Genomic DNA, 19,234 nt, shown 5'->3' on the forward strand with positions numbered 1-19,234 from the left:
TCAAGCGTAAAATAGAGGGAGCGAAAAGCTATTTTCAACTTGCACAGAAACCACACGGCAGTTATAAAAGTCGAGAGGCTTCAAAGGAAAGCAGTGGTTGAGAAGGGAGTGAGACAGGGTTTTAGCCTGACTTCGATGTTATTCAAGCTGTACATTTAGCAGACAGTAAAGGAAACAAAACAAAAATTTGGAGTAGGAATTAAATTTCAGGGAAAAGAACTAAAAACCCCGAGATTTGCCGACGACATTGTGTCGTTCTGTCAGAGACAGCAAAGGACTTGGAAGAACAGTAAAACCACGAAATTGTGGGCTCTGACAAGCAGCAAACAAGTGATTTATCACACAATGGAACAGTTTTAGAGGTGAAAAGTCTTTAGTTTGCACTTCCTGGTACCATATGTTTAGTCTTCGTCCAGTCTCAAGGAAACTAAAATGTTAAATCAGATATTAATTCTCTACGTCAAAGGCACAGTTAATTTAGTAACCTATTGTAGGTCTTCTATAACAAGCAGAATGGCTTGGAATTTTGGAGAATTCCGAAGAATTAACTCAGACTGTCGCATACACTATCAAATCAAAAGTATCCGGACGGCGGGGTGTCCACCCTTCGCCTTCATGAACACTTTCAATGAATCTGTCTGAATGTCTCTGGACGAATGGCCTCCCGTTCTTCCTCATGAGTCCAAACCAGTGAAGATAGCGATATAGGTCGCTGGGATCTGGAGCAACTTCCACGTTCTGACTGATGCCAAAGGTCTTACGTTGGGTTCAGATTTAGACTCTGGTCAGGTCAGTCCATTTGTCGAAAGTTATTCTCCGTAAACCATTACTCACAGATGCTGCTCTATGACAGGCTTCAGTGCCATGTTGATACAAACCAGTATCGTCTGCGATCTGTTCCTCTATTACACGCGGTACGCAATAGTGTTAGATGTATTCATAACCTTCCGCATTTACCCTTTTCTTAAGCGCAAAAAGGGAGCACACCCTAACCACCAAATACAGCCCCATACCGTCACACTTCCTCCTCTGTACTACACTGTTGGCACTACACATGATGGCATGTTCTCCAGGTATTGGTCAAACCCAAACCTTTCTGTCGAACTGTCACAGGGTACAGCGTGATTCATCACTCCAAGTCACTCGTTTCCAGTCATCCACTATCCAATGGCGTCGTTTCTTACTACACCGCAAGCGTCGAGCAGTTCGACTGCTGTACTCCTCTCTTTTTAACTCAATACGCACAGTTATTTCAGTAGCTGGACTGCTTGTACTACTTGGAACTCACGAGTGATTTCTTTCGCTCATTTCATGCGATATTTTACAACCCATGCTCGGTAATGCTCGACGATATCTGTCCGTCAGTACATGATGCTGCCTGGTCTCGGTTTAGCTGTTGTTGTTCCTTCGCGTTTCGCGACCGATTCTGCTGTTCCTCACCTCCTTTTATGCTGCCTATTCCATCTATCTTTACATCTAGTGGTCAATTCTGCATTGCATAGGCATGTTTGGGTACTTTTGATCAGGGAGTGTACAAAGCCTCCCGGCAGGTAAATGTTGCTCATAATGTTTATGAGTTGAACGGATTTATTGGTTGCACACTCCCACTCTATCGAGTTTTTGTAGTACGGGTAAATATAAAGTCACGCACTCACGTAATGTAGCCCTGCGATGTCAACTCTTTATTGCACTGTATCTCGGTATTTCTGAACACATATGGCACCAATTACTAGTATGACGATCATCATTAGACCTTTTTGCTATTTACCTATAAAAGTAAATTTACCTCATATACCTTGTTTCTGTTGCATTCGTAGTAACAAGAACTAATGCTAGTAGCAAATAAAAGTATAAAAGCAGAACAAATACGTGTAATTTTATATTTTCGGTCTCAGCATAAAAAGTGAACAACAGCGTTACACCAGAAGTCACATAACAATTTCTGTTTGATGTTGACGACATGTTAATTACGCTATACTCACTCCATAGTTATTCCTACCGTCTCGGATGACGCCTACGGGTTATTAAGCTGCATTATGGAAAAAGGTTTTCCTCTTCCTTCTCCTATCATGACCCCCTTCCCACGCGACGGATCAGAGTTGACTTAGTGTATTTGCCGAGCGTATACTGTTCACACACACACACACACACACACACACACAAACCCACACACACACACACACCCCCACCCACACACACACACACACACACACACACACACACACATATATATATATATATATATATATATATATATATATATATATATATACGAGGTTCTAGGCGTTACAGTCTGGAACCGCGCGACCGCTACGGTTGCAGGTTCGAATCCTGCCTCGGGCATGGATGTGTGTGATGTCCTTACGTTAGTTAGGTTTAAGTAGTTCCCAGTTCTGGGGGACTGACGACCTCAGAAGTTGAGTCCCATAGTGCTCAGAGCCATTTGAACCAGAAAACAAAAGTATTCAGTAGGCCTGAAAAACACCAATAAACTTGTCACCAATGTCGAACTGAACAACTAAGCTTCATTCCACCCTTCCGGGCCATAGCCCCTGAAAATAAAATGCATAATAGTTACCGTATTTGAGTTACTGTGTTCATCAGCATCTCTAAGTACACGACATTCTATGCTTTTTGTGGTTGGGTTTATATTCTATTTCTTCGACTAAATAGAGATATAGCTCAGTCGATGAATCGCACTTTGCAACATATTTCAATGATATAAAAGATAGTTTCTAATTATTATATCTAGCTGCATGAAAGTATCATTTACGTAGCTGTTTGCCTGATATAATGTCAGTTGTACTCCTGATTTTAAAAAGCTAATTATTATATATGAAGTATCTTATTTTAATGGATGCTGTTGCGTTTATTAGTATGTTAAATCATTATGTGATAGTCATTAACTCTACTGCTGTTTTATGCACCTGCCGTCTAAACGACTGTGTGTGTGGTCTAGATCGCCACATAGTGTTGTAATACAGGGTTACCAAAAGTTCATGTGACAATTCAATACTTCACGGAACGATGTAAGTAGCGACGTAAAAATTGACACACATGCTTGAAATGAATGGGATTTTATTGAAATCACGAAAAAGGCGCACAAAATGACCAACAGATGGCGCTTCATATGATACAAATGCTATAATTAGCATGATAATTGATTTTTAGCAAAGGCAGTGTTCTTTATAACAAATGCTCAACATTTCGGCCGTCATCCATAAATAATACCTGTAATCGAGGGATAGCGTTGTGAACAGCACTGTGCAGTATAGCAACAGACATGGCGAGAAATTGCCGTCGGATGTTGTTTTTTAGCGTGCCTATAGAGATCGGACGATCACGGTAGACTTGCGACGTCAGGTAACCCCACAACCAATAATAAAACGCTGGCTTACGTCTGGGGACCGGGGCGACCAAGCGTGACAAAAGTGGCGGCTCAGCACACGATCCTCACCAAACGATGTGCGCAGGAGATCTTTCACACGTATAGCAATATGGGATGGAGCGCCATCCTGCATAAATATCGTACCCTCCAGCAGGTGTTTATCGGCCAGGCTAGGGATGATGCGATTCTGTAACACATTGGCGTATCTCGCACACGTCACGCTGACCGTCTGAGAAGCAGCACGCCGTATTTTCTCGAAGAAAAAGGGTTCGATCACGATTGATGGGGTAAATCCACATCACACCGAGACTTTCTCGTCGTACAGCGGAGTTTCCACTATCGATAGCCCAAATTCTGCAGTAGTGGCTGTTGACAGATCCTCGCAGTGTGAAATGGGCTTCGTCGGTCCACAATACATTGGACAACCAACCATCCTCTTCGCGTCACAAAATCTGTGTCTAACAATTCATGATGACGCTGGATTTTGTACGGATAACACTGGAGGGTACACCTTAGCGCTCTCCAAACTGCAGTGCGTGGAATGCAAGTGCGATGTGCGACTTTACGAGCGCTACTTCACCATGCGTAGATTAACCCCGCTGAAGTTTCCTTTTCTTCATGAAATGTCCGAGGAACAATAGCACTTGCGTCTGGTCGCCCATTACGGGGCCTGTAAATGAGGGTTTCCCAAGCCGTGTTCCGCGGAATACTGGTGTCCCGCGAAAAACTGTTAACAGCATGGCCTTTTCCGACAATTTTTATTTAAAAAAATTTTGTCATGATTTCTATGCTACTAGTCGTGATTTAAAATTGAAGTAATCACTGAACAAAACACATTATCCAATTTTTTAAAATTTTATTAATTTTATTAATCTTCAAAATAAAGAAGATGTTCCGTCAAAGTACCAGTTTTCTCAAAGTGTTCCGTCAGAGGAAATGTTTGACAACCCCTGATCTAAACAACCAGTGGCTTAGAACTTCGTGACCATTTTCTTCACAGCGAAAATTGTCACAGAACGTTCACCCGTTCGAATACCCTTCATACGGCTCTAGGGTCGTAAAGCTGCAGTAGCGGATTCTCTATTCTGAGTCAACATGCCGCGATTGCTGGCGCATCTGACTCCTTCTCTCACTACAGATCGATTTTATACACGATTCTCGTTGCTGTCTAGTGCCACATATTGGCCGACTTTTTCACTCGTTTTTGGTTTCGATAAAACCCCATGCCTCAAACATGAATGTTAAATTTTACCTCTCTACCTATACTGTTCTGTGTATCAGTACATTTTCAAATATTAACGGACTATCAGGTCACCCTGTACTTGATATACGGCATCCAGCAACTTGTAGTCAGATCCTGTAGCAAATTTTTCATGGCTATTATTAATTTTCGTTGATTACCACATTTATTCATCTTCCTTCTGTTCTAATTTTGAAAGAGATGTATTGAAGAGCTCTTATTGCCAGCAATTTCACCGTCAAATTCGCTATACAGTGATGTATTTCTGCGTTGTGTATCTCTAGTTCAATCGATTATATAAGTTTCCTTTCACTTTAACACATATTTCTGACGCTATTGCGCCAAGGAACCGGGAAAGAAGTGGTTGGAAGTGTCTGGGATGCGGCTCTGTAAAAGTATGTTGAAAGTTAGGTAGACTGACAGATTACGAAATGAGAAGGTGTTCCGCAGAATTAACAAGGAAAGGAATATCAGGAAAACACTGACAAGAAGAAGGGAGGAGATGACAGGACATGTGTTAGACTTTAAGGAATAAATTTCGTGGTACTAGAGGAAGCTTTAGAGGTAAAAACTGTACGGGAAAACAGAGATTGGATACGCCCAACAAATAGTTGAGGTCGTTATGTGCAAGTGCTACTCTGCTCTGAGAGAAGACGTTGGCACAGGAAAGGAAGTCGTGGCGGGTACCATCAAACCAGGCAGAAGCATTTTGTTTTAAAGAAAAGGAACACTTCATCCATGGTCACCCATCAGGTTTGTCGTTACCAACTCGCATTATTGGATTTAGATGTGTTTTTCCAGGGTTGAACCATAAGACCCATTTACCTCTATGTGGCTGTTGCCCGTTGGATCTCACTCATCTGGTTGCTGCTTGAGTGACTAGAAACTCCAGACACGCCCACCAAGTGCGCCCAATATACACGTTATGGCGTATGACCCCATTACGCTCTCGTTTTTGATATGGAGCAAACATATCTCACATACAACTTTAATACTCAGATCTACACCCAGATAATACGCAGAGTGACCAAAAAGTAATGGGAAGGCACTGTGACAGAAGTCGGTCGTCGCCTGTTGTAGCCTAAGCAGTGCACTTGTCTCGACACCGTCCTAGCAGAAATGAGTTCCTGACACCCTAGATTGAAATCGGCAGTGATCTCTCACACTAGACCGTGGACTGCCCCACATAGCTCTGTGGATGTGGAGTGACGTCCCTTCCTCATACACTGGTAGTAGTCCCACGTGTCGCAGTACTCGTGTGGAAACATTATCGTTGCGATACTGAAGATCTGTCCCTGGACGCTGTTGGAATCGTGAAGTTACTGTTGTATGAACCTGTTTGTATGGTACTGTATAATCCAGGCCTGTGAAGCCATGGTGAAATTTACTGCATTGCTTCGTCACCACTCGTACAAGGGTACGATTATTACATAGGACAAGTTTAATTAAAATGGAAATATGATAATTGACAACTATTGATGATCACAAACGTGCCATAAACTCTGTTAGGTCACTCCCTCCTGGAATTTTGCAAACAAATTTTGGCTTACCTGCAAAAACTGCTGGTGTTCTTGACTGTTGAACGTCAAAGATCGCTAGCCCAGCAGATGTTTCCCTAGTAGGTTGTTTGAGTTTCTTAGAGATAGACGGAAGGGCTATAGAAGAGTTGAATTCAAAATCCGCATTTCACCTGAAACACCTGGGAAATAGTGAAGCAGCGTTCACAATATGTGAAAAGCCATGAATCCACAATTTGCCTACCATTGGCACAAAAAAGCTATCCATCGGAAAAGAAGATGTATCGAAAGAGTGAAGTAACCGGAAGGGTAATAAACAAGCAGTTACAAGAGAACCATGAGATTAGTAGAGATGACAAGGGAGAGTGGGCGCATTGAAAGCGTTGCCTGCACCAGTGGTTGTCAACTAGCAGAACCAGACGCAAGTCGTGATGGTACAACGATCGCCGAAATAGTCCACATCTTCTAAATGTGCAACCAAATTCGTATTGTGAGTTTGCTGTACACGTTACAAGTAAGATGGCGGCACGATTAGATACTGCTCCCAAGTGGGTTTGGGAGTGTGAGTCCCTCTGTTTTATTTTCTCGGTGGAGACAATGTGAAGCGACTAAGCCAGCGAAAAGTAGAGGGTGGTTGTAGTCAAAGTGCAGTTACTTGCGGAGGTCAAGTGTGGACTGTAATTATCATATTACAGCGAAATTTCTTGGCAGATATTCTGCTGCGTTAATGCGATATTGATTTACGCTGCAAAACAAATTAGTTCCAGTTGTGGCCAGCAGATGCAAATCTATCAAGCGAGGTGGTGCAGTGGTTAGCACACCGGACTCTCATTCGGGAGGATGACAGTTCAAAGCAGTGTCTGGCCTTCCAAAAAGATGGTTCAAATGGCTCTGAGCACTATGGAACTTAACAGCTGTGGTCATCAGTCCCCTAGAACTTAGAACTACTTAAACCTAACTAACCTAAGGACATCACACACATCCATGCCCGAGGCAGGATTCGAACCTGCGACCGTAGCAGTCGCGCGGTTTCGGACTGCGCGCCTAGAACCGCGAGACCACCGCGGCCGACCCGGCCTTCCAGACTAAGGTCTTCCGTGATTTCCCTAAATCGTTCCAGGCAAATGCCGGTAAGGTTCCTTTGAAAAGGCACGGCCTATTTCCATTCCCATTTTTGACACAATCCGAGCTTGTGCTCCGTCACTTACGACCTCGATATCGACGAGACGTTAAATCCACTTTTCCTTCCTTCTTTTATTAGATGAAAATCTGGCGCTGTACACTGTTTCTATAACGGCTTGACATCCACACTGCCATTTGACAGCACATAACGTGAGTGAACAATATGGCTATTGAAAAGAGATACCGTGCGCTGTTAGTGAAACTGTTTTATGTGAATGGCAGGAATTACAGCCTGCATTGAGAGTGTATCTCCAACTGAAAGGTCTGAAGAGAGGCCCAATGTCATTAAATGGTTTAAAGAAGATGACAATGAAGTTCTAAAATCGCTGCAGCAACTGAAACATGATCCGCAGCAATATTCTGAGTTTTCTCTCTGGTTTCAGGTATGAATCGAAGTTGATGACCTGTGGCCAGGATATATTCTATAGAGTGAAGGGGCACATGTTACACTAAAGGGTACAGTGAATACACAGAACTGCTCAGTTTGGGGTACGGTCAAACGACGTGTTGTGCACTTGCCGTACGCGACCGTGTGGTGTGGATTTACAAGCATTTCTAATCTCGGTCCGTCCTTCTTTGAAAGTAATACACCCAGAGAGCCTTAGGAGTGCACCATGATGTCTGCGCGTTATCGAGACCTCCTTGTACAGCCCGTGATTCCTGCTCTGGAAGAGTGCAACTTTGTGGAAACCTCTGTTTTCATGCATGATGGAACAACGCCTCATGTCGTTCGCCCATTGTAAGATCTGCTTAATGCAACCTTCAGCAAACATGTCACCTCCAGAGGTTTTCCAGACGTGTGGCCTGCTACATCACCTGATCTGAATCCATGTGACTTTTGACTCTGGGGGGTATCTAAAAGAACGCGTTTACCAGGGACTCGTTGCGTCTCTGCCTGATCTGAAGGCCAGTATACAGGACACGTTGCTCAGATTCCACCGGAACTGCTGCGAGCAGCTGTTGGCCACGTCGTTTTACGGGTGCAGCATCTTGTCGACGTCTCCGGCGCTCATACAGAACAAACTGTGTAAGCGGCGGTTAATAATAAAATCAGCATTATACCTTGAATAAAAGTCTCTCGGTGTACATGCCGCGTCAATTCAGGATAAAACTGTTGTGGATTGGCAAGACAGCCAATCCACTAGGAGGAAGCCGAAAGGCACGCGTTTAAGCTCACGCAGGCTGGCGTGAGGTCTGGAACAGGTCAGGGAAATAAGACTAGCAAAAATAGTACGTGGCTGCTGGAATAGTTAACTTTAATCCATAATTGGTGAACATCGCTCTTGACGGTACATGTTTTACAGCATCAATAGTAACTGGTAATGGCGCCTTCCTAGGTCGTAGCAAATGACGTAGCTGAAGGCTATGCTAACTATCGTCTCGGCAAATTTGTCAGTGAACCATCGCTAGCAAAGTCGGTTGTACAACTGGGGCGAGTGCTAGGATGTCTCTCTAGACCTGCCGTGTGGCGGCGCTCGGTCTGCAATCACTGATAGTGAAGACACGCGGGTCCAACGTATACTAACGGACCGCGGCCGATTTAAAGTCTACCACCTAGCAAGTGTGGTGTCTCGCGGTGACACCACATAAACTCCAAGCTTTCGACCACTACCTCCATGGTTGTCGTCAAGGCAAAAACTGACTGCACGTTATCGAGTCAGTTTTAGCCCTGACGACGACCATGGAGGTAGTGGTCGAAAGCTTGGAGTTTTATCCTGAATTGACGCGGCATGTACACCGAGAGACTTTTATTCAAGAAATACGTCGCGAAAGCCTTCGTAGCCATAGCATTATACCTTTCTCATCTGTTAAATTTTTTCTACCCACGTCCCGTTCCTAATCCATTACATGTGGAAACATTTCCATACGTCTCTCTTGCATTCACAGCGCCAGAGTTACAGATGGTGGCTAAAATTGGAACTAATTTTTTTTTCCGCCGTAAATCGGTTCCGCATTAACGCATTAGAATATCTACGAAGTTCCACTGCGACAAAATCATTGCACCCCACAATGGACCTCTGTGAGTGGCTGCACTTTAATTGTAACCACCCGATAATTCCTTGCAGCCAGTTTGACCATCGAGAGGGTGTTGAGCCTCTAGCAGCGTTTCCCGTACTGTGGCTGGGGGAACTCCCTCCCTTTTAAGTTGGTCTTTCTTTGGTGGCGCCAGCCCAACGCCCCCACGGGAAAAATGTCTCCTCGTCCGGAAGCGTGGGCCATAGCCTGTTTGAAAACAATAGCCATTGAACTTTGAACTATTTTACTGAATTTATTTCCGGAAATCTAAAGAGTTTGCGAACCTTCTCATCCTGTGGCCATTTTCCTTGGCAACACGTCAGTAGGATCGGAGTAGTGGGAAAAATTACTTTTGTGGGAGAAATTAGCCTATCAAATGTTACTGCTCATTGATTATGTATCCAATCAAGTCGTGTCTTCGGTCAGTCGGTTCGTAATCTGTACTACAGTTCGAATCTGTGCTTGAGTTTTGTATTAATTAAATAATTCTGTCTTTGTAATAGATGGGCGCCAGAAAAGTATGCAGTTTGCAAGCGGAAACTCGAATTCATGTGTAATGTCCTATATTATTTGAACTACGCGTCTTGCTCCGATTACCATCACACGTTCGAAGTCAGTTAACTTGCAACGTGCTGCTTCGTTCAATATAACCTGCGTGTAGCAGACGCAACATGTATCAGCGAACTTTAGCAACAAAAACAGGATTAAATGGTTGAGTTGAAGAAGCAAGAAACTATATTTAAAATGTCAATCCGGATAGCTTTAAGCAACTAGAAGTAGCACCAATATCCTTCACTGAAATTAAAAACAAAACAAAAAAGTCAATGTGACGGTGATGGAATTTCAAATAGAATACTGAGAAGTTGTTGCAACTTAATAAGTAATGTCCTTAGTGGTGCATGCAACGCATCACTGGCACAGCGAATTTTCCCAGAGATGTTAATATATGCAACTGTTAAACCTCTTCATAAGAAAGATGACAACACAGACTTGAACAAATATCGTCCAGTTTCCTTACAGACGTATTTTTCCAAAACATACGAAAAATTTATGTACTGAAGAGTAGTCTAGCACTTACGTGGAAACAATTCACTTAGCATATCACAGTTCGGATTCCAGAAGCGTTGCTCGGCTGAGAATGCTACTTATACATTTAGTCATCAAATAGTACAAGCCTTAAATAATAAAATATCGCCAGTTGATGTTTTTTGTGATCTTTTCAAGGCGTTTGACTGTAAATCATGTTGCTCTTTTAGAAAAACTCAAGTTTTACGGAACTGATGGCTTTACGCACAGTTGGTTTGAATCATACTTAACAGGGAGCAGAAGGTTGTGCTGAATAATTCCGTGTCGAAAGGGTAGAAAATGTTAGTGAGTGGGGAAAATCACAGGTTTCAATTTTTAGTTCTCTCCTATTCATAATGTATTTGAATGACCTACTACTTAACATTCAACAAACAGAATTGGTAATTTTTGCAGACGATTCTACTGTTAATAAGTCACATTAGATAGAATTATAAAGTGGTTCTTCGAACATGGACCCTCCCAATATTCTGAAAAGAAAAACCACAGACACACACACAAACTATATCCAGCTCTGTACAACAAATATAATTATACTAACAATTTGTGTAGCACTTGAGCATGAGTCAGCAAATACGGCACAATGCTCCAAATTTTTGGCTGTACTTACTAATAAAAACTTGAACTGGAAGAAGCATATTACCGAGCTTCTCAAACAATCAAGTTGAGATACTTTTGGTCTTCGTAGAATTGCTAATTTTGGAAACAAACGAATCAACCTCCTGACATATTTTTCGTATTTACACTCAATAATGTCTTGCGGAATAATTTTCTGGGGTAACTCATCACTTAGAAAGAAAGTATTGATGGCATAAAAGCGAGCAGTAAGAATAATATGTTGTGTTCCCCACAAACGCCAAGTACGTACCTCTTCAAGGAGCTATGCGTCTTAACTGAGCCGTCACAGTACATACTATATTCGCTAGTGAAATTCGTCCTAATTAATACATTACAATGTGAGAAGAATAGTGATGTCTATGCCCACAACAGTAGAGGTAAAAATGACCTTCATTACCTATTACAAGCTGACAGTGGAGTTCAACTAGCAGCAACGAAAATTTTTGACCATTTGCCTAATACCATAAAATAGCTGACAGGCTACTTTACTTTACATGTGGCAAGGGCCTTATCGACCGTATGCCTGCTCTATGAGCCTCTTCCACTTCTGCCTGTCCAGTGCGCTGTTTGTCCAGTTGCTGTTGCTGTTCATCCTAGTGTCCTCGCAAATGTTATCCCGCCATCTGATTTTGGATCTCCCTATTCCTCTGGTTCCATCTATTGTTTTGCTGAATGCCATTCTAGGTAGTCTATTCTCTGTCACTCTTGCCATATGACCTGCCCAATTCAACCTTCTCCTCTTGAGCACTTCGACGATGTTACGGTGTTTGTACAGCTCTCTTAATTCTTCATTTCTTCTTATTCTCCATTCCATGTTATTTTCGCCGTATACAGGTCCAAAAATTTTCTTAGTACTTTCCTTTCGAATATTAAGTTTTCTTTATCTTTCTTCCTAAATATTAATGTTTCACATCCATATAACATCACAAGTACAATGGTCGATTGATATAAGCAGATTTTGAAGTTACTGCTATGTGATATTTTTCTTAGAATTTTGATGAAACTAAAAAGTGTCTTGTTTGCTGTTGATAAACGGGCATCTATTTCTATATCTGTTTTGTTGTTATCATTAAAATGACTTCCTAGGTACTTGAAGTGGACAACAGTCTTGAAACTGAATCCATCTACAGTCAGAGGTGCATCTTTTCTGGTTTTCTTACTTATGGGCAGATATTCTGTCTTTTCTTCATTAACATGTAATCCTGTTTTCTCAGCAATTTTGTAGTAATTTTGCATCATTCTGATTAATTCTCTTTTGGAATTTTAAATATAACTTAAAATCACTTGTCCTGGACAAATTCTTTTATTCAATTGACGAATTTCAACGTAAAAGCCGGTAGCCAGTAAAAAAGAAGTTATTGTTAAGTGTAGTTGTATGAGTATGACTGAATAATACACTACTAGCCATTAAAATTACTACACCAAGAAGAAATGCAGATGATAAACGGATATTCATTGGACAAATATATTATACTAGAACCGACATGTGATTACATTTTCACGCAATTTGGGTGCATAGATCCTGAGAAATCAGTACCCAGAACAACCACCTATGGCAATAATAACGGCCGTGATACGCCTGGGTATTGAGTCAAACAGAGTTTGGATGGCGTGTACATGTACAGCTGACCATGCAGCTTCAACACGATACCACAGTTCATCAAGAGTAGTGACTGGCTTATTGTGACGAGCCAGTTGCTGGGCCACCACTGACCAGACGTGTTCAATTGGTGATAGATCTGGAGAATGTGCTGGCCAGGGCAGCAGTCGAACATTTTCTGTGTCCATAAAGGCCCGTACAGGACGTGGAACACGCGGTCGTGCATTATCCTGCTGAAATGTAGGGTTTCACAGGGATCGAATGAAGGGTAGAGCCACGGGTCGTAACACATCTGAAATGTAACGTCCACTGTTCAAAGTGCCGTCAATGCAAACAAAAGGTCGCCGAGACGTGTAACCAATGGCACTCCATACCATCACGCCGGGTGATACGCCAGTATGGCGATGACGAATAGACATTTCCAATGTGCGTTCACCGCGATGTCGCCAAACACGGATGCGACAATCATAATGCTGTAAACAGAACCTGGATTCATCCGAAAAAACAACGTTTTGCCATTCGCGCACCCAGGTTCGTCGTTCAGTACACCATCACAGGCGCTCCTGTCTGTGATGCAGCGTCAACCGTAACCGCAGCCATGGTCTCCCAGCTGATAGTCCATGCTGCTGCAAACGTCGTCGAACTGTTCGTGCAGATGGTTGTTGCCTTCCAAACGTCCCCATCTGTTGACTCAGGGATCGAGACGTGGCTGCACGATCCGTTACAGCCATACGGATAAGATGCCTGTCATCTCGACTGCTTGGGATTACGAGGCCATTGGGATCCAGCACGGCGTTCCGTATTACCCACCGATTCCATATTCTGCTAACAGTCATTGGATATCGAACAACGCTAGCAGCAATGTCGTGATACGATAAACCGGGATCGCGATAGGCTACAATCAGACCTTTATCAAAGTCGGAAACGTGATGGTACGCATTTCTCCTCCTTACACGAGGCATCACAACAACGTTTCACCAGGCAACGCTGGTCAACTGCTGTTTGTGTATGAGAAATCGGTTGGAAACTTTCCTCTTGTGTACACGTTGTAGGTGTCGCCACCGGCAGCAACCTTGTGTGAATGCTCTGTAAAGCTAATTATTGGCATATTACAGCATCTTCTTCCTGTCGGTTAAATTTCGCGTCTGTAGCACGTCATCTTTGTGGTGTAGCAAGTTTAATGGGCAGTAGTGTAATTTTGTCATTAATGTTAACACTGATCCTATAAACTGACTAGTTCCACATCATTTCGATACAAGAATCGTACAGATGAATTATGAAACTTGCACCTAACTAACTAATTAACTAAATAACATCTAGCGACAACATTGAGGCGTCATACACATCTCCAAATTGGACTACCCTTTATGTAGCTGTGGCCGCTCAGTACAGCTTCCATAACGACTGCCGCCTGTAGGAGTGTCCGGGCCTTGTTTGTGCAGGTGTTCAACATCCTGGGACTGGGCCCGGTGCCGTGGGCGATGGTGGGGGAGGTGTTCCCCTCGGAGGTGAAGGGGCTGGCCACGGCCATCGTGACGGTGGTGCTCAGCGTGAGCTCCACGGCCGTGGCGAAGCTTTTCCAGGTGGTCAGCGACGAGGTGGGCATGCACGTCGTCTTCTTCTCCTTCTCGGCGTGCGCCTCCGCCGGCCTCGTCTTCACCTACTTCTGCGTGCCCGAGACCAAGGGCCGCTCCTTCCTGGAGATCATGCGCCACTTCGAGGGGGACGCCGCCGAGTCGCCAGAATCCACCGAGAAGCAAGCTGCAGCTGTGCCGCAGCACCCAGCCCTTCATCTCTGACGTGCTAACAGGACACTAGCTCCTTGCAGCATGTTACTAGACAAACGAGCACGTCTGCATGAACGTGACGACTTTTGTCCAGACAGTATACTTCGTTAAACTTTGTGTTTTGATCTGGTAACACTGAGTAGTTTTTGTGACTCTTTCTCCCTTTCAACTGTGTTGAAGATACTTTTTGACAGAGACAACTGGTGCAATGTTTCTCTTGCATTTGTGCCTGCTGCAAGACGAGAATAATCCAAAACGCGTGAATTTTTTTAACGGCGATGATGGTCATTAAGGGCCTGTGTGAAAATGGTTCTGGGACCTGACAGATGCATATTCAAACAACAGACAGCGCCAGCCAGTCACGTGTGTTGACATGCACATGCTCGCTCTTCGGCTGCACAAGTTTTATGTACAAATATTAAGTGAACGATGACTGTTATTTATAAAACTACAAAATAATATATACTCAACAATGATGCTAAATATAAAATTATTTAAAATAACTGTAATATTTGTATTTTATATCATAAATGTAAATAAGACGTAATGAAGAAATATACCAAACTGCAAAACATTTAATATGATTTGTAACATCTATGTCTACATGTACATACAAACTCCACAAGCCATCCTTCGGTGCACAGTGAAGGACACTTTGCACCACTACCAGTTTAGATTAGATTAGATTACATTAATTATTCATTCCATAGACCCATAAAAGAGGGAATCCTCCTGGGTGTGGAACATGTCAGATAAACACATTACAAAAATGTAATTAGAAAAACTTGAGTTTCATTAATTTTATTGATCCTCAGCCAATAAACAGTAAAATTATGTACATGAATTAAATTTAAACTTCTAATATTTACAGGTTTAATACTTACATCTGCTTTCATTAAACCCATCATTCAGAGATTTGCTAGTTTCTTGGCTATTACAACCAAGTATTGTCAAAAATTAAAGTAAATTATTCATTTGAGTGATCCTCAGTTAAAAACAGTAAGATTATGTACAAGATTTAAAATTAAACTTCCACTATTTACAGACTTAAGACTTACATCTGCTTTCCATACATCCTTCATTCACACAGTAGGTAGTTACTTGGTTGTTACAACCAAGTATTCTCAAAATTTAGAGTATAATAAATTTTCATTAAAATACTATATGCTTCCTTACAAATCCAGTTTCTCTTATCTTGTTTTCACAGTTCTCAGCTGAAATGTGTGTTGGTGGCGGTATAATCGTTCTGCAGTCGGCATCAAATGCCGGTTCTCTAAATTTTCTCAGTAGTTTTTCACGAACGAACATCTTTCCTCCACGGATACCCATATCAGTTCATAGAGCATTCCCAAGATACTCATGTGTTGATCGAACCTACTGGTAACAAATTGAGCAGAACGCTTTTGAACTGCTTCTGTGTCATTCTTCAGTCTGGTGGGGATCCAAGACACCTGAGCAGTACTCAAGAAAGGATCGCACAAGTGCTTTGTATGTGGTCTCCGTTATAGAGAGCTAGAGTTTCCCAGAATTCTCCAAAAACAACGATAGCGACCATTTGCCTTCCTTACTACTGAGGTTACTTGCCATTCAATTTCATATTGCTTTGCAACATTATGCCCATACAGTTAATCGTCACGGCCATTTAAAGCGGCACACCGCCAATACTGTTTTCGAACAATACAGGGTTGCTTTTTCTACTCATTTGCATTAACATACTCATTTCTATATTTAGTGCAAGCTGCCACCCAACAGAAATTCTGCCCAAATTATCCTGTATCCTCCTACGGTCACATGGTGACGACAATTACCCATACACTAGAGCGTCATCAGCAAACAGTCACAGGTTGCTGCTCACTCACAAAATAGACCGTTCATGTATACAGTGAAAAAGAGAGGTCCTGTCTCACTTCCCTGAGGCACTCCTGACGATACACTTCTTTCCTATGAACATTCATCGTTCTGTACAATGTATTGGATTACATTACGTAAGAAGCCTTCCAACCTTTCACATATCCGGAAACCTGTTTCAAGTCAATCATTATTTGCGGACAGAAGCTTTTCTGTCTCAGTGTAATATATTATATTCGAAATGAGAATTTGCATATAGGTTCTGAAGAAAACTGACGTTAAGTATATTGATCTGTAATTTTGTGAATCTGTTCTTTTATTCTTATTATATATATATATATATATATATATATATATTACATCAACAGAGAAATTCTGGGCAACACTAGAGAGAGTGATGACCAAGATTCCCAAAGACATGGGAAGAATTTCGTAGATAGATTATGCAAAAAGAAAAATAACTAATACCACGGAAAAAGAACACTAAACACCCTTGGAGGAACTCAGAGTGTAAAAAGGCACTAGAAATAGGCAAACAAGCTTTTCAGGACTAAAATAGTAAAAAATCCCCAGAACGCCCATGTTGTTTCCAAGAATCAAGAAAACAGGTTGCAAAACTTATTAGGCAAACGAAGCGAAAGTACATGAAGGAGCAACTGGATGCTATAGAGGTAAGCTTCCGCAACCACAATACGAGAGAATTCTACAGGACCTTCTCAAGAAAGATCTGCGGGTACACACCTCAAAATTTGTGTTTTAGGAAACCAGATGGAAAACTAGCACTAACTAACCAAGAGAATTGACTAGAACTGGCACTTTATTTCTCCGATCTCCTTAACTGCCCTAAACGTGTAACAAGATTTCCTGTACACAACTTACCTCCACCCAACCATAATCGCTGCCACCAACCTGTGAAGAGATCAACAAACACATACTTTATCTAAAAAAAACAGCAGGAGATCCGGTGAAGACAGTATCATTACAGAACTACTAAAGAACCTTGGACCAAAGTCACTACAGGAGCTTACGAAAATAATCTCTACCATCCGGCAAACAGAAAAACTTCCTGACGACTGGAATTGTGCACTTATCCATCCCCTGCGCGCGAGAGGAGATTGGACGAATGTAAACAACTACAGAGGAATCTTTCTGCTGCAAGTCGCCTACAAAACTTTCTTAGCATGCTTACTCCAGAGAGCACAAGAACCGTTAGAACACAAAATTGGTGAATACCGGGCAGGCTTTTGCCCTGGTCGTTCATACACAGAACAAATCCTCAATCTGAAAACAATTCTAAAATACAAGGCCATCAGGAAAGCACCAATCATTTGCACCTTCATAGACTTCAAGAAAGCGTATGATTCTGCTGGCCGACAATCCTTGTTCAACGTCTTTGAAGAACAGGGCCTTGACCCAAAAACACTACAATTAATCAGACAGACATTAGCTGACACAGCATTGAAAGTTAAATTCATGGGTGAAATCTCTGATCCCTTCATGAGCAAATCTGGAGTGCGCCAAGATGACGGATTATTCCCACTATTATTCAACCTGCCGGCCGAAGTGGCCGTGCGGTTAAAGGCGCTGCAGTCTGGAACCGCAAGACCTCTACGGTCGCAGGTTCGAATCCTGCCTCGGGCATGGATGTTTGTGATGTCCTTAGGTTAGTTAGGTTTAACTAGTTCTAAGTTCTAGGGGACTAATGACCTCAGCAGTTGAGTCCCATAGTGCTCAGAGCCATTTTATTATTCAACCTAGTACTGGATAAAGTAATGAGGAAATGGGGAAAAAGAACTGAAAACTCAAGGACACTGGAAACAACATGCCGGGACAAAACAGAATTATCAAACCAAGCTTTCGCAGATGACCCGGCCATACTATCATACAGCGAAGCAACAGCAACCACACAAACGGCGGTACTAAAAGAAGCGCGGAAAAAGTTGGGCTGCAAATCTCTTTCGAGAAGTCTGAATTTTTCTGCTCAAAATTAAACGTAACAAAATTAGACACAAAATACGGCAAAATAAACAGAGTTGTACACTTCAAGTATCTAGATGAGATCCTGGAACCTACAGGAGGAGAAAAGATTAGATTAGATTAATTATTCATTCCACTCACCCACAAAAGAGGGGACAAAAGACTCGATTACAAAAAATGAAAAGAGCGTTCGGGAAGACACAGCACGTATACAATAAAAATGCATGTCCATTCACTACAACACAGTAATCAAGTCTGAAATAATGTATGCAAGTGAGACGCCAACACTCCATACGAAAAGTGACATGGAAAGTATACTGAAGGAAGAAAGAAAAATCACGAGGAAAATTCTCGGCTCAAAGCTGACAGAAGAGGGATACAGATCACACTCTAGGAAAACTACAGAGAAGATGTCCAACACAGCAGCAGATGTCAGAAAAAGAAGGTTGAAGTCCTATGAGCACATCATCATCAGGCTATCAGCAAAAGGACTCACCAAGAGAATTCTAACATACATACAAGGGGTCAAATCAACAATACCATAGATCACGCAAGTCAGACTGGATCTAGAAGCAGAAAAAATCGATCCAACAGAAACTGAAGACAGAAAAGTATACAAGGACAAGATACAAAAGTGGAATGAGAGGTCAGAGAATGAGGTTCCAAAGAAACCAGGGACAAAGTGGACTGAAGATAGAAAGAGACTCCATGGAGAAAAAATGAGAGAACAGTGGAAGATCAAAAAGAACGCTCAAATGAGGCAGAATGCTTTGCGTGATCCTACAGTCTCGACGCAAATTATATATATATATATATATATATATATATATATATATATATATATATATATATATATATATAAAATTCCCCTACTCGTTTATCCTGTTACTTGGAGCTTCACACTGGATGAGAAATTCGCGATAACTGCAAGCTAAATAAGAGGCAAGTGCTCAACATTACTCTTTTTAAAATTGGGAT

The 19,234-nt window shown here is 42.1% G+C and overlaps 1 protein-coding gene across 2 annotated transcripts in view; it reads left to right on the forward strand.

Moving 5' to 3' along the window:
• Positions 1-15,520, forward strand: part of LOC126187588 (facilitated trehalose transporter Tret1-like) — a 156,456-nt gene extending 140,936 nt beyond the window's left edge. For both annotated transcript variants that reach the window (XM_049928768.1, XM_049928769.1), the window contains one exon: positions 14,087-15,520. In XM_049928768.1, the coding sequence (XP_049784725.1) occupies positions 14,087-14,443 (357 nt within the window). In that variant the 3' untranslated portion in view covers positions 14,444-15,520. The remainder of the gene's footprint in view (positions 1-14,086) is intronic.
• Positions 15,521-19,234: the final 3,714 nt, after the last annotated feature.

This window comes from Schistocerca cancellata, chromosome 5 (assembly GCF_023864275.1).
Source record: "Schistocerca cancellata isolate TAMUIC-IGC-003103 chromosome 5, iqSchCanc2.1, whole genome shotgun sequence".
Classification (NCBI taxonomy): Eukaryota; Metazoa; Arthropoda; class Insecta; order Orthoptera; family Acrididae; genus Schistocerca; species Schistocerca cancellata.